The 16873-nt window shown below is 39.2% G+C and overlaps 1 protein-coding gene across 8 annotated transcripts in view; it reads right to left on the bottom strand.

Moving 5' to 3' along the window:
* Ap2b1 (adaptor related protein complex 2 subunit beta 1) overlaps positions 1-16873 on the bottom strand; it is a 126331-nt gene that overhangs the window by 51083 nt on the left and 58375 nt on the right. For all 8 annotated transcript variants that reach the window (XM_029553583.1, XM_008848130.3, XM_008848134.3 and 5 more), the window contains exon 14: positions 14322-14514. In XM_029553583.1, the coding sequence (XP_029409443.1) occupies positions 14322-14514 (193 nt within the window). The remainder of the gene's footprint in view (positions 1-14321; positions 14515-16873) is intronic.

Raw genomic sequence — 16873 nt, forward strand, 5'->3', positions numbered from 1 at the left:
TTTAAAGTTGTATGAAAGAAGCTTGCAAAGGCAGTATAATTTTCAGAGGTCCCACTTTTAATTTTCCCCTTACTAAAAATCTAGAGTTTTCTTAGACTAACACTCAAAATTTCAAATACTACTAATAACTACTTCAATTATATTCCAGTAACTGTAATTTTCAACCTTCAGTACAAAATGAAATCTATCACATGTGGGGTGTATGAGTCTGTGTGTGCACTTTAAAAACTGCTACCACTTGAGAATTATCCTCAGATAGTGATTTACTTGTTCTGAGATGTCACTTGGCATCAGAATTTTGAAAATGTTCTTCTAGTTCATTCTAATGCATAGCCATGGTTGAGAGTACTGCTACAGAAAATTAACTATTATTTGGAGCCAGCCAAGACTGACATGTTAAAAAATGACTTTAGAGCTTTCTTCTATAGAAAATAAAGAGATCAGAATTTGAACAGAAAGAAAAACCTTTTCTAAGAAAGGAAAGCTAAAAACAAATACCATGGAAGGCGCTCTACAAGAAAAATCTCTTTTGTCTGGATGCTGGTGTAGTTCAACTGAAGCTTGAAAGAGAGAATTCTTTATCAAACTAGTTGGCATTCACTGACAAGGAAAAACACACTGAAAAGGAAATAGTTTTTAATCAAATATGCTACATCCAAAGGAAATAAAGCTGTTATGGTTTGGATCTGAAATGTCCCCCAAAGGCATGCATGTTTTTATACTTGGTCCCTAGCTGGTGGTGCTGTTTTGGGAAGCTGTAAAAAGTCTGGGACACAGGCCACTAGGGCAGGCCTTGAAGGTTATACCGAGCCATCTGCAGATCTGCTTCCTGCTTCCCGATGGATCAAGATGTGAGGAGCCTCTAGCACCTACTCCTGTTGCCATGAAGTCTGCTGTGCCTTCCTTGCCATGATGGACTGAACAGTGAGCTAAACTAAGTTTCTCCTCCTGTAGTTGTTTCTGTCAGGGATTTTATACATCACAGTGATAAGTAACACAATACCCAAGAGTAGTTGATTGTTTGGATATTATTCTCATCTTTGAATATTATGAGAAAATTATGTGGAAAAGATCTAAATGTAGTCTTTCTTTATGCTGCTGACCAATTTTATTTGAAGCCATGGAAGAAACAGAAAAATAACCTTGATGCTCCTTTTCTGTATTACAGATAATTTACCTAGAATCAAGAACTCTGATCTAACTCACACAAGGTCTAAAGGACATGAAACATATAGTCAGAAATGTAAAGATTCACCTAATTGTGCTATGGCTGTAAAGGAAAGAGAAGAACAAACTCCAGTGTTTTCCTGATAGCCAGACTGTAGCTTATTTACTATTTTGAATCTTTCCTCTTGATTAAAAAAAGATTCAAAGGGAGGTCACCCTCCTCCTTGAGAATAAGGCAAGGTGAAAGCATAATGCTGGGGGTGAAGACAGTGACTAACAGAGAGGTATCAGCAAGGATGGAAGCAACACGATAAATGGCATTATCTATCTGCCAGTGACAAATGCATGAAGCAGATAATCAAGAAAGTACCTAGGAAGGTTGTTATGTATCAGCCTGAATGAGACATTAGCCATTTCAGTCCAGCTGCTGTATCAGGTTCATCTAGCTGGGGCTATTCTGAGAGGTCATATTATTAGGATCCAACACTAAACCAATCAAACTAGGACCTGTAAAATTCAAACTAATGCTATTACCCAGTAAGCCAGAGGAAGCCAAGACTGTGAAAAGGAATAGGTGTCCCAATCTTATGTGTGTAAATACTGTGCCTCTTGTCTACATCCTATTATTCTGAGGTTGACTTTTTTCTCCGTGAAGAAAATAATGTCAATTATATGCCAAATGAATCAGACAGAATACAAGAAGGAGAGGTATCAGTTTCAGAGAAAAATGTGTTGTTTGCTTTTATTACCTTATTTTATTTATTATTTTGGTCTTTTGAGACAGGGTCTCCCTGGAGTCCCAACTGGCCTAGAACTATGTAGACCAGGCTGGCCTTGAATTCAGAGATCTGCTTGCCTCTGCCTTCCAAGTGCTGGGATTAAAGGTGTGTGACACCATGCCCAGTTTTTTTTTTTTTTTTTAAAGACAGGGTTTTTCTATATATCCTAGGATGGTCTTGAACTAATAATCCTGCCTCAGTCTCCTACTTCCCAGGATTATAGGCATGGGATAACATGCATGGCCATGGAAAAGAACATTTCAAATGCTGAAAATTGAGAATTTCCCTAAAGGCTTTTTTTTCTCTTTTTCTTGGTCTTTTTGAGACAAGGTCTCAGCTGGCCTGGAACTCGCTATGTAGACCAAGCTGGCCTCAAACTCACAAAGATCTGTCTGCCTCTGCCTCCCAAGTGCTGGGATAAAAGGCATGTGCCATCTCGCCTGGTAACTTCCTAAAGGCTTTTAGTTGATACTCCAAACTTCAACAACTGGCACAGTTCCCTAGTCTCCAATCTAAACTATAGATTTGTAGCCATTAAATGGTACTAAGAACAAAAGTTAACATTTGGCTGGTCACTTTGCCACATCTAAAGTAATGCTTAATGGGGGCTGAAGAGATGGCTCAGCAGTTAAGAGCAGTTAAGAGTTTGATTCCCAGCACCCACATGGCAGCTACAAACCGTCCTTAACTCCAGTTCCAGGGGAATCCGAAACCCTCTTCTGATCTCTGCAGCACTGCATGACACAGATGCACTCACATACATGTGAGCAATACACTCATACACATAAAATAAAAATAATAAAATATTTTTTTTTAAAGTAATGCTTAATGAGACTACTGGAGCTCATGTTGAATTGCAGAATTATCTAATAACAGGACAGAAAGCAGTGATTTCATGGTGACTATTGTAACTTACTAGCTGAAGGGATTTCAGTACATTACACGATCTTTGAAACAGAACCAGGCAGAGCCAAAAGTTTAAGCATACATGTAAGCTCTACATCAGCTCCCTCCCGATACCAAAAGACTGAAAGGTTAATAGAAAATTACACTGTCATATACTACATAAAACAAGAAAGGTGGGGGTTGGGGGGAGCTGAAAAAGGAAATTCTATTAGGGAAAAAATCTGCCTGATTCGAAGAAATGGCCACTGATTTAAAGGAAGAAATTCCTACACATTAATAACTGGTCCCTATTAGCCCCTTTGGGTGGCCAGTCCTGTGTACATCTACCTGTTTTTAAAACTGTGGAGTTGTCTGGGTATCTGAAGTTATTTTCTTAATTACGGAGTAGACCTTAAGCCCAGATATTTCTAAGCTTGTGTCTAGATCTCTCCTTTTATGTGATGTTTTCTGGAACTCACCAAATTGAAGTGACCATAATTAATGCACCAACCCACATGGTTTACCAAGAGTTCTGTTATTCAAGAGTCTAGAATGATGTGAGAATAAGATATAATGATTCCCATCACAAACAAAACTGCTTTCAAAATCTTATTGTGTCAAAAGTATAAGAGTTTAATTTAAATTTTAAAAGGCACACACTACCCATGAGTTTTCAGCTACTAGGTAGAAAATTGATCTTTCAAAAGCTATGCAGAAAAATATCATAAACATAGTAATAAAATAGATGAAGAGAGATTCTGTAACCATGCAATAAAAAGCCAATAAACAAAGTAATGGCTGAGAACACTTGTCAGGGAACTGCTTAGGTTGAGATCATATAAAAAAAAAAAGAAAAATCACAGACTCCTCAAGGGGAAAGTTGGGAGCAACTATAACAGACTGTTCCTGAAAAGGGATTAGAAAGGCCTCACAATGTCCACACAGGATGTGTAGGTCAGACAAACCTTTCATGTTGACTAGAGTAGAGGTTCATATGGGAAACAGCACCTCTCATTACCCTTCACAGCATTATTACCTCTCTACAGAGGAACTGATTGCTTGCTCCCTCCACTAGAAGAGACACTTATAACAACTGTTGTGCTCACAACTATATTCTTAGTACCTGGAATAGAGCCTGACATACCATAAACTTTCAAATATTTGTTGAATGAATCAATGTTCTAGTGACCATATAAGCATAGCTACTGACAGTATTTCTTGGGAGACAATTTTGCAATGAATCATTTATTGGAGAAAATAATTAAAAGGACTGAAGGCCAACAATCATTTACCAGGTAGTCCAGAGCACAGTATTGGTATCAACACTGTCAACACATATGAAAGGCATCAATTGGGGGAAAAATAAACATGAACCTCTCTAGGCCAAATGCCTTGCTAGAAAGGTATTGTCTATATACTTTTACCGAGTTTGTTTTTTGTTTTTGAGACAGAGTCCTGCCAAGGGAACCAAGCTGGTCATTTACTTGCTATTATTGCCCAGGCTAGCCTCAAACCAATGATTCTTCCTGCCTCAGTCTCTCAAGTGCTAGGATTACAGACTTAATGCCTTTGTAGTTGTGGTAGCAAGCTGGAGCAGAAGAATGCCTTCATGTTATTTACTGGCCAGAAGGGATGTGTGCTTTATCATGAATCACTGCCAAAGAGATGAAAAAGTAGGATTTTGCCACTCTACTTGAAAGGGTAAAGAACAATAATCTTGATTCTTTTCCTATAAGAAAGGTCCATGAATTTATCCAGCTTCTCTTTTCACAAACATACATAGTTCTACAGCTCTCAGATGCTCATGTGCTTCCTAAAATGACACACGAGCCCATGGTCACATGACCAGGGAAACCAGGAGGTGAAGTAGACAGGTCCATGGGAAGCCAGTCCATGTTTGATCTTAAAACAGTTCAGTCATTTTACAGTTTGTTCTCTGCTTTCATTACTCACCACCAAGACTGACACTGCAAGATGATGAATCAGTCCTGTTTACCCTGAAGCTTCCCATGTATACTCACTGCCCTCCTGTATATTCCAAAAACTGTGCACCCTGTTTGATACATCAAAATCAGGGGAAAGTGGATTCTACTCTGAACACTATTTTGAACTGTGGGGCCATGTAACTGAATATGGGGGCTGTGAAAATTTTGGAAATAGTAAAAGGTTTCTGAACATGCAATGACCAAAACTAATCCAAAATCAAGTGTGCAATAAAGCACTGCTGCCCATGCTACACATGCACCTCTCGGGCAGCCCTGGTTCTGAGCAAATGTGCACTCTGTATTGCACATGTCCTCATGGCCCTCAAAACCAACAAATGCTGCCTGACACACCTGGCTAAGATTTGAGATTACTGTAGCCATGAACTATAGTGTTGTCTACTATAAAAATGTTTCTGCTCTCACAGAAACATCATGGTTTAACTACGGAAAACAAAAACTTTTAATATTTTCCTACTGTAGTTCTTTAATGTAAGTACCAAATTAGTATATCTCTGTATTGTGTTAAAATGTTTGATTTTAATAATTGTAGTTTTTAGTTGCTGCCTTGAGTTTTATTTTTAAGAAATCATTAAATGAATTTTGTTATTGGATTAGGACAGAATTTCCAACTATTTCTGAAGTGATCCCAAATATAGTCCTGCCATTTGGTACTATGTATTTAAGAGAAAGCAGCATTATCAGGATTGACAATTATAAAATCAAAGTGTCAATCGACTCTGTACCTCAATAATATCCAATTTTGCTTTGGTCTTTAAAAAAATGGTAAAATTATGTTTGCTACAAAAATTGTTTTAAAATAATTTTTTTTTCTAGCCAGCCATGGTGGCATACACCTTTAATCCCAGCATTTGGGAGGCAGAGACAGATCTCTGTGAGTTTGAGGCCAACCTGGTCTACATAGGGAGATCCTCGCCAGCCATGGTTATATAGTGAGACCCTGTCCCAAAAAAACTGAAATCAATTTCTTTATGACCTTTCTATCAGAAATTGTTTGTGCCGGGCGTGGTGGTGCACGCCTGTAGTCCCAGCACTTGGGAGGCAGAGGCAGGCGGATCTCTGTGAGTTCAAGGCCAGCCTGGACTACACAGTGAGTTCCAGGACAGCTGGGGCTTACAGGGGATCCTACTTCAAAAAGATAAAAAAAAAAACAAAAAAACACAGAAATTGTATATTTCCTCTATATAAATCAATATCCACATATATGCATATATATATCCATGCACAAAATTTCTTGGATGAAAAAGGGTCTTGAGTGGAAAAGGATTAAGCCCTATTCTAAAAAATAGTTACAAACAAATCAGAGGACTCACAGGACAGTGAAAAGAGGATAAACTGAGAATTAGAATTATAAAAGTTCTAGCACTAGGATTAACACTCAATAACTGGTAAATTGTTTCAAAGCTACCTGCAACGGTTTAGATAAGTGTCACTAATAGTCCATATGTTAAAGGCTTGGCCCGAAGGCTGTGGTGGTACTGGGAAGCAGAACTTTAAGAGGTGGGGCCTCAGGAGAAGTATTTAAATCATTGGGAGAGAGCCACCAACAGGATAGTGGGACCCTGTAAATCTCTTCAGTGTTTTTAATGCTCAACCATAAAGTGAGTGTTCTGCTCCCCCATGAGCCCTCGAGATATTGTGCAGCCTTGTTATAGGTCCAAAAGCAACAGGACCAAGCAATCATGATCCGAAGCTTCCAAAGCTGTGAGCCAAAATACATCTTTTCATTTTGGTTATCTCAGGTTTTGTTCACAGTGACAAGAGTGACAAACATACTATCTGAAGTCAGTCTTTACTAAATCTCCAAATGATAAAAAGAAGGGTTTTAGAAGTCACACTGAAAAGGATACTGGGCAAAGTGGTGATACGAATGTATAAAGTTTTATCAATACAATAAACTGAAAATCAAGCTCTTATGTTAGTGCAGAAGGAAAAACTGACAATGTAAAACTAGTATGTATATTAATTTCTTGCTGGCTAAAATCTCAAAACCATTAATAAAGTAGCTCATGACAAAATATATGCAAAGTAAAAATCTGTAAGGAACAGTGTGGGAAGCTTTGAAAAGATTGTTTCTCCTAGATCCTCCTCTGGCTCCAGCTAGGGCACAGATGACATTTCTCTAGTCTGAAGCCTTCCTCAGCATGAGAGGGCACTTAGGATTAGTCCTCTACATTTTTTGATACTCACTAGGAGCATTTAAATAGAATAACAGCACACTGGGTGAACAAAAGACTATAATTTAGCCAAGGCCTCTCTCTGTTGACAGGCTAAAAGTAAGGTAACTAATAACTGAGATTCAATGGTTATTCCTACAATCCTCACAGGTGTCAGACTCTGGAGAAGAATATAACACATAGGCAAGAGTTATACACATGGGCATCAGGTCACCTCCTACACTATACCAAAGCAGAAGACACTGCACTGTGACAAAAATCATACTGCCCACAACAGGCAGTTTTATAGATTAAATATCAATGGCATACACACACATACACACAGTGTGTGCATGCACATGACTTCTAATACAAAGAAATGAAAAAGCCCAGGTAACTGCTTGCACAAGCCTACCCCTACACCAAATGCCATCATGCTTCACATATAAAATAGATCAACCACTTAGTGACATTTTACTCTATACCAAGCTGGCAGTTAGGTTTATAGTTCCAAAGGTAAAAAATTATCTGTAGAGTACAGGGAAAAGAGAAAAATGCTCAAGGACAAGCAAAAAATAAGGGTGGCAAAGAATAGGTAGGAATTAATTTCAAGTTTTGAGCTAAAAAGACATTCCATTTCTAAAACTGCCTAAATTCCTGATTTTCATGGGTGACTGCCTCCTTAAAACAGAACATAAGTCAAGCATGGTATCTATGTTTTCTTTACATCACAGCAATATCCTCAACCTACTCTGCTTCAAGAATCACAGATTATGAATCATTATCATTACTAGAAGAAAGCTGTATTCAGGTCCATAGTAACTAATTAACCCTTATTTCCTGAAGACAACAGCTCTAGAAGAATCACACACAATTCACTAGATAGTAAAATTGCTCAAGTACAACAATGAAAGAAGATAATGTAGCAAGACTTAATTGGAGGATCAGCAGTACATAAAAAGGGAAGAGTAAAAATATCTTCTAATGATCTAGCTTGAAGAAAATGAGCCAATGAAGCTGGGCATGCTGCACACGCTGTAACCTTAGCATGTGGGAGGCCAAGGCCAGACTAGGCTAACAAGAATGAGATCTCAAAAAACAAACAATAAAACCCTCCCAAATATAAAATGCCTTCAATTTTTCAGTGTGTGTGTGTGTGTGTGTGTGTGTGTGTGTGTGTGTATGATACCAAATTTAATTCTAGCCAAATTCTGACATACTAGTCATTTAACAAAATCACAATGGAAAGAAAAAAATAGAGGGAAAATAGGAGATGTTTGGTTTTTAAAAAGTTTTGTATTTATTTTACTTATCGAGAGAGGAGGGAAAGAGGAGGGAGGAGGAGGAACAAAGTTCAGGACAACCCTCAGGGTTCGGTTCTCTCCTTCCACTGCGGGTTCCAGGGACTGAATTCAGGTCTGTCACTGGTCTAAGATAAGATGTCTGTTTTTTTTCTTATTATTTTTATTTTATGTGTATGCATGTATTGCCTGCGTGTAGGTAAGTACACCCATGTCATGCAATGCCCATGGAGGTCAGAAGAGGCTGTTGGATCCCCTGGGACTGGAGTTATGGACAGTGTTAGCTGTCATGTGGGTGCTGTGATTCAAACCCGGGTCTTCTGCAAAAACAACCAGTGTTCTTAACTGCTAAGCCATCTCTCCAGCCCCTAAGAGATGTCTGTTTTTGTAAGATGTGTTAAAAAGGTCTGCCAGAATTTAAAAATTGTTTGCTTTTTATTTTGCTTTGTTGGAAGTCACTGTCTTGGCTTAAGAGATCAGCTACTTAACTCTATTTGGAATTTTATTAGGCTCAATGTTCTCAATCCTGGCTGCAAAATTAAAATAGCCTGAGTAACTTTAAAAAATAGGAATATTTAGGTCCCGCTTTACAGAAATTTTTCTTAATTACTCTTGGGCCCAAGCATTGATAGTATTTTTTAAATGGTACTAATGTGGGATTAGTTATGCAGCTACAATTGAGAACTCTAAAGAGGTAAAGAGCTGCCAGGCAAAACTTCATCAGTAGCACACCACTGACCTCTATGGGTGAGGTTCTATTAGAAACCAATATTGATGGTGCCTTGGCACATACCTGTAATCCCAATACTAGGGAGGCTGACGCAGAATCGTGAATTTGAGGTGTGTATAGGTCATATAGCAAGACTCTGTCTCACAAACAAACAATCTGATGCTAAAAAAATACCCTGATGCTAAAAGCAATCACAGGTCTAGAATCCTGGTTCATAGCTTTATTGCTATGATTGCGAAGTAACCTAAATGCTGTTCACCAAATGATTACACAAATTTAACACTAGTCATATTTAAAAGGGAGACTGGGTCAAATTCTACTATTTCCTGATGTACTAGCATAAGGTATGAATGATGTCTGTGTAGTATGTGCATTTTTGCATATTTCCTGTTTAAGCCCTCAAGGTCTTCCCCTACCCCTAGCATTCCAGTCATTTTGTATCCACGTACAGTGTTTTTAAAAATACTGGTCAAAATGTATACTGCTGGGCCTGAGAGATGGCTTGGTGGTTAAGAGCACTGGCTGCTTTTGCAGAGGACCTGGGTTCGGTTCCCAACACCCACATGGTGGTTCACAACCATAGCAACAACTCAAGTTCCAGGGGATCCGATGCCCTCTTTACATCCATGGGCATTGTGTGACACGAATGCACTTACACGCAGGCAGAACACTCATACATATAAAATAAATAAAAAATGTACACTGTTGGGTCGGGCGTGGTGGTGCACGCCTTTAATCCCAGCACTTGGGAGGCAGAGGCAGGCAGATGTCTGTGAGTTCAAAGCCAACCTGGTCTACATAATGAGTTCCAGGACAGCTGGGGCTACAGGGAGACCCTGTCTCAAAAAGACCAAAAAAAAAAAAAAAAGAAAGAAAAAGTATACTGTTATCTGTAAGAGACGTGAAAAGCAAAAAAAAGTATAAAAAGATGAGTTTTTCTTTGTTCAGGGTCCTGCTTTAGAGAAATCTCTCAGAGATGCTCTACCAGTACAGTAACTGCTTCCTGTTTTGCTTCCAGTCTTTGGGGCCTGTTCTCCATTCTGTCCTGCAACACTACCACTTGTTTTTCTTCCTGGAGGGTAAAGAGCTTAAGTCACAAATTTCTTGCCCTTTCTCAATTACTGTATGCCCTTTCTCCTCTTTCCAGGAGAGTATTTACTACCAAAGTCAAGAGACACAGGAATCTGAATTCCAACGGTTACAGTTCAAACATCAAACTGAAAAGGTTCATGACCGTAGGGATTCTGTCTTTACTATACTAAAGGCAGTCAGTCCATGAACCAGCAACTTCAGTATCACTTGGTATCATCAACTTGTTAGGAGTGCATATGACTGCCCTTGGGAGGCTCAGGCAGGAGGATCCTAAATTCAAATGCCAGCCTGGGCCACTGCAAAACCTTGTCTCAAAATAAAGAAAGAGCCAGAGAGATGGTTCAGTGGGTAAAAGCACTTGCTGCTAAGCTTGACTACCCAAGTTTAGCTCCTCAGAACCCATAAAAAGCAGGATACAGAGATATGTCTGTAAACCCAGCACTCTGATGAGAAGATGAGAAATAGGAAAAATTCCCTGGAAACTTGCAGGCCAATTAACCAGCAGTATGCAGCACAGTGGCAAACGAGAGAGACCCTACCTCAAAAATATGGTGGAAGGCAAAGACCAACATCCCAGTTTCCCTTTACTCCCCCGCCCCACCACACGGAGGGGGAAGAAATAGTAAGAAAAAGAGAACCCAAGCACAAAAACCCCAAATGCAGATGGCAATGTTTTGCTATAGCCTAACTAAATCAGGAAGTCTCTTGTTCAAGATCTCCACGCACATTATAGTTTTGAGAAGTGCTACTATAAGGCAAAGACTCATTCAAGAAATGGCATTGTTTACATAGATTGTAAAACAACAAGGAAGATTATTCTCTTCAGATAATTTGCACAAGTATTTTAAAAGTGGCACAGTCTGGGGCTGGAGAGATGGCTCAGCGGTTAAGGGCACTGGCTATTCTTGCAGAAGATCAAGGTTCAAATCCCAACACCGACATGGAGGTAAAAACCGTCTGTAACTCCAGTTCCAGGGGATCTGACGCCCTCTTCTGTTCTCCATGGGCATTGCAGAACATGGGTGCATTTGCATACATGCACCCAATACACATATACATATAAAATTAAAATGAAGCAAAAAAAAAAAAAATGTGTCACAGTCTACTGCTACCTTGAAACACATTTTCCACAGTCAGATTTAAGACTTTCCTGTGATGTTCTCATATAAGAAATCTTGGTTCTCTTGAGTAAATATATTTGACTACATGTATATCCAAAGTAAAAGTAAGGACTGTTATTCCATCTCATTATGATTCCTGGGATAAATTGTATATCAGAATGAGCTCAAAGCAAAAGCAAAAGAAACAAAATCCCAACCCCCCCAAACCTGAACTGTAAAAGTCGGGACAGGTGAAAATTTAATTACATATCAATATTCCTGGGTGCGCCTTTAATCCCAGCACTCGGAAGGCAGAGGCAGGTGGATCTCTGTGAGTTCAAGGCCAGTCTGGTCTCCATAGTGAATTCCAGGAGAGCTGGGGCTACAGGGAGACCTGTCTCAAAAAGACCAAAAAGAAAGAAGAAAAAAATTAAGGAAGGAAAATAGAAAAGAAGTCCCACATGCAAATTTGGTCACTATAATCTAATCAAGCTTTTTTTTTTTTTTTTTTAAATTTTGAGACAGGGTGTCACTATGTAGTTCTGGCTGGCCTGTAACTCAATATGTAGACCAAGCAGGCCTTGAACTCACAGAGATCCACCTACCTCAGCCTCCCACATGCTGGGATTAATGGAATGCACTGCTAGGCCTGGTAAGTTCTATTTGGGGACAGGGTCTATGTTACCATGGCTGGCCTTGAATTTACAAAGATCTGCCTGCCTCTGCCTCCAGAGTGCTGGGATTAAAGGTGTACACCATCATAGCTAGGACCAAGCAAGTTCTTAGAGCCTTTGTGCGTGTGTGTGTGTGTGTGTGTGTGTACGCGCTGGTGCATACATGTGTCCATGTAGGGCAGAGGTTAACTTTGGCTGTTGCTGTCCACCTTGTTTTTGTGTAATAGAGTCTCTTATTTGTGACGTGGGGATTGCTGATTAGGCTATGGTAGTTGGCCAGCAAGTCAAGAGGATCCCATCTGTCTATGCCTCTGAGCACAGACTTACAAGTATGTGCAACCATTGCCTGGCTATTTATGTGGGTGATGGAGATCAAACTCAGGTCCTCATGTTTGCATGGCAAGCACTTTACTGACTGAGCTATCTCCCCAGCAACTCCTGCAGCCTTTTTATCTGAAACAGTATTTAAGGGAATTCTAACAGATGAATGGATAGGCATGCAATACATAAAGATAAAACTCATTGGTTTAGGGCATTGGCAAGAGCTAATATGAAGTAAACCAGAAGAAACATATCTCTTTCTACCCATAAGTGGATCTTTTTGATGACAAAATATAGACTCATGGGTCTAGAAACATCAAAATTAGGGCCTCTTTCTCCCTTTTATTCCTAAAGCCCTCTTTATCCTCTTAGGTTCAATGAGTCCTTCACATAGAAAACCTCTAGGGAAAGTAAAATCTAAGGATGTTAGAATAAACTTGAGGAGGATGCAATGTCAATACAATGCTAAGAGCTACTTTCATTTTAAAAGAGACTCTTGGCTGCATGCTACTTTAATTATGCATTAGTCTAGCTACAATCTAAAGATGCTATACAGCAATGTGGAATGACTACTTGAGAAAACTATTCTATCGACAGTCAAGTCCATTTTTAAAAGACAATAAAAAATGCTGTATTTAAAGGAAAGACAAAAGAAAGTAGTGTTCACTTGCGACAATAAGCTGGAGTCCCTCGCACGATCAGAGTATTACTTCTGAATGCAGTGCACAACCCAGAGAGGTTCTACCATAATGCTATTACCCTTTCTGCCAGTTAGAAAAGTAAATGCACCTATAGTGATAGACGTAAGCAACAGATACAGTAATGCTCATAAAGTTTAAGAGACAATGCCAACATATATAGCAGAGAGTAAGCTGTTTTATTCATAGCTCTGAAAACCTATTTCCCTATCTATGATCTGTGCCTTCCAATGATGCTGGGAAATAAATCAACTTGTTAGGCAGCTTTAGAGTCACCACATTAACAAGCACTTCATTTGTACATTTGTAGTTAAAATAGTCTTTCTAATTCCACTAAGTTCAGTACCTAACTTATGGGGAGCCATGTGATGAAACCTGTTATTTTCCTGGCCCTTTCTCCATGACTGAAGGATGCATTTAATATTTCTCCATCTTATACAATAACAACAACAACAACAAAAAAATGTTGGTTCCCATTGGTGGCACATATTCACAGACACTCTGGATGTTTTTAGTATAAGAATCCTGGAAGCTAATTAAATTGGAAGTATGAAAAAAGTAAAGAAAATAGGGAAGGGGCGGGGGAGGAGAACCAGCCAAGTGGTCCAGCTTTAATAAAGGTACATTTTATACAAAAATGGCTCAAATAACTGCCTCAAAACTTTTCAGAATTGGAAAAGGCACAAGTTAATAAATATTTAAAAGGCAGAGTTTTTTTGGAGTGAGGATGGAGACAGTCAAGTGAGGTTTCATGTAGTCCAGGCCAGCCTCAAACTCAATATGTAGTCAAGAATGACCTTGAATTCCTGATCCATCTGCCTCTACTTCCCAAGTGTTGGGATTACAACAGTGCACCGTGACATTCAATCAAGGCAGACATTTGAAAGACTGAATGAAGGCAATCATTATGAGGCCACTTTAATGATATTTAGGTTAAAGGGAGAATTTTTTCCTTTTCCTTTTTTTGAGACAGGGCCCTACTATGTAGTCCTGGCTGTGGCCTAGATCTTGCTATGAAGACCAGATTAGCCTTGAACTCACAGAGATCCTCCTGATTCTACCCCCTGAGTACTGGGTCAAATGGAGAATTTATGAGGATTATCCAGAGTTAAGAAAGAATGTTAAGACAATCATGAACTCTGGTAAGGACATTAATCATTAAGATTGCTGAATAACATGTTGGTTAAATACCAGAAATTCTATTTATAAACAGGGTAACAAAATAAAGCTACTTGCAGATATACCTCATCAATGATGAAGAGAATGATTATGAACTCTATAAAGACAAATTCTGTCCTTTTCAAAGGTCATTTCTGCTCATCAAAGAAAGGTCTAGTTCTAAAAAGTTGAATAAAGTTCTCTGATATATCAAGAACTAAAAATAACCAAAAGAAAAGGAGAGGAAAGATGCTTACCAGACTATCCAGTCCTCCTCCTAAGAGATCTACTGCTCCCATCTGCATGGAGGATACCTGTGGCACATTTACTGGGGGACCCAGGTCAAGATTTAAAAGATCCCCCAGAAGGTCACCTTGAGAGGGGATGACCTGTGGCTGTTCCAGGTTGGTTGCTGTGGTGGTGCCAACAGGGCTATCACCTGCATCAGTGCTGCAATCAAACACAAACAGGAAAAATGAGTAAGTCAGTTTCACCCAAGATATAACAAGGCAAGAAGTGAATGTCACACGTGTAACTATGAAACACGGCAAAAATGCATTAAGAAATTGAAATAGGGCTGGTGAGTTGATTCAGCAAGCAAAGGTTCTGGCCAAGTTCAATCCCTAAATCTACACACTGGAAGGAAAGAAACAACTCCTTCAAGTTGTCCTCTGACCTCCACATGTGTGCTTGTGGGATGCACGTATACAAACATAATATACAATAAATAAAGGAGAAAAAGAGGGCTGGAGAAATGGCTCAGCAGTTAAGAACACTGGTTGTTCTTGCAGAAGACCTGGGTTCGAATCCCAGCAACCACAAGGCAGCTAACAACTGTCCATAACTCCAGTTCCAGGGGATCCGACAGCCTCTTCTGACCTCTGCGGGCACTGCATAACACAGGCGCACTTATCTACATGCAGACAATACATGCATCCACATAGAATAAAAATAAATAAATAAAAAATATTTTTTAAAAAAGAGAGAAAAAGAAATTGAAATAATTTAAAAAAACCTAAGCATGTGCTAAGCATGGTGGCATATGCCTTTAATCCCAGCACTTGGGAGGAAGGTGAATCTGTGATATCAAGGCTAGCCTGATTTACTAGGCAGAGCTACACAGTGAGATTCTATCTCAAAAACAAACAAAAAACAAAAGACATTCTGACAACACTTGACTATAGAGAAGTACGGAGAATGAAACTAAGACAGCTAACATTAAGAAAAAGAACATGGGACTCCTACTAGGGACTGCAGAAGAATGATTGAAAAAAAAAAAGTAAGATGCTCAGGTGTTCTTTTTGTTCTGGTGCTGAGGACTGCACATGCTAAGAACCTTCCATCAATGAGCTACAACCACAGATCCAAGGTGCTTAATTCTGCTGTGTTTTTAGAAAAACAGTTACAGATGTCCAACTAAAGACAAGGGACTGGCAGAGTTGGGCAATGAACTTAGAAAGAAATTTACACATCTCAAGCAAATCACCAAGGGAAATTGTGTTGGTGAGATCAGGGTATCTAGAATCAGAAATCCAAGATCAACTGTAGGCTGACAAAAGGCTAATTGTATTGACAACTCTGTTACAAAGTTTCTTCATCAATAAAATGAAAACCATACCACCTAAACCAGGTATCTATGGTAAGGATCCAATGAAAACATGGTGTTGGTGGTAAAGTCTTATAATGTATCAGCAGTAGCTGATTGGGAGGTAAGTTCCCAAAGAGAGCATGAAGAGAAACTCAAAGATAAGGTTCAGACAGAGCCTTTTACAGTAACCTAGATCAGTTAAGTAATTAGGGGAGAGAATGAACATTGAGTTGCGGTTTGAAGATGAAATGTCCCCACAGGCTCATGGTTTGAATACGCAATCCCCAGTTGAAGGCTGTGGAACATTAGGAGACAGGGCCTGGTTGGCAGAAGATCACTAGAAGTGAGCTTCTGAAAGGTACACCTGTCTCTGCTTCTTGTTCACAACTATGCCAACAAGCTGCTGCCTCACCTGCCTGCTGCCATGAACACTCAGAGTGTTCCTGTCACCATTCCTTCTCTGGTAAGACAGAGCAAAATTCTTCTTAAACTGTGAGCCAAAATAAACCCTATTCTCAAACTGTTTGTTAGGTATTTTGCCACTGTGATTAGAAAAGTAAGTGTACTAGTTATTTATCTCATTGCTATAACAAAATATTCAACAAAAGCAACTTAAGGAAGCAAGAGTTTTATTTTGGCTCATAGTCTGACAATACAAGATGGTGGCAAGAGCAAGAGTCAGCTGGTCACACCGTCCAATCAGGAAGCTTGTGTTCAGCTTGCTTTTTCCTTTTTATCCAGTCTGGGCCTCCAGACCATGCAATGGTATGGCCCACATTTAAGGTAGTCTTTCCCATTGCAATTAAATTGACCTTATCTAGATAATCCCTTACAGACATGCCTAGAGATTTATTTTCATTTTGATTCTAAATCCCATCTGTAGTAACACAGGTAACTTATACTAGGTAAGTGGGGTTGTTGATGAAATAAACTTTATTGTAATTCTTAGGTCTTCAAAATTGGTTTACAGGAGGAATGTGGAAGTGTTTGGAGAAACAGGATAGTAAAGCCCTAAACTGTTATTAACAGAGCTTAATGGACAGTTCTTTTGGGAGTACATAAAGACGAGAAATGTAGATAGTAAAAAGTATGCTGATGAGGTTTTAGATGGGAACAAAGAGTTTTGAAGATTGGGTTATAGGACATTCATGTCACATTCTGGCAAAGAATTTGGCCGTTTCACTTTGTCCTGAAAATTCAAGTGAGGCTGAGCTGCCTGAA

Source organism: Nannospalax galili, unplaced genomic scaffold, assembly GCF_000622305.1.
Source record: "Nannospalax galili isolate Female #2095 unplaced genomic scaffold, S.galili_v1.0 scaffold363, whole genome shotgun sequence".
NCBI lineage: Eukaryota > Metazoa > Chordata > Mammalia > Rodentia > Spalacidae > Nannospalax > Nannospalax galili.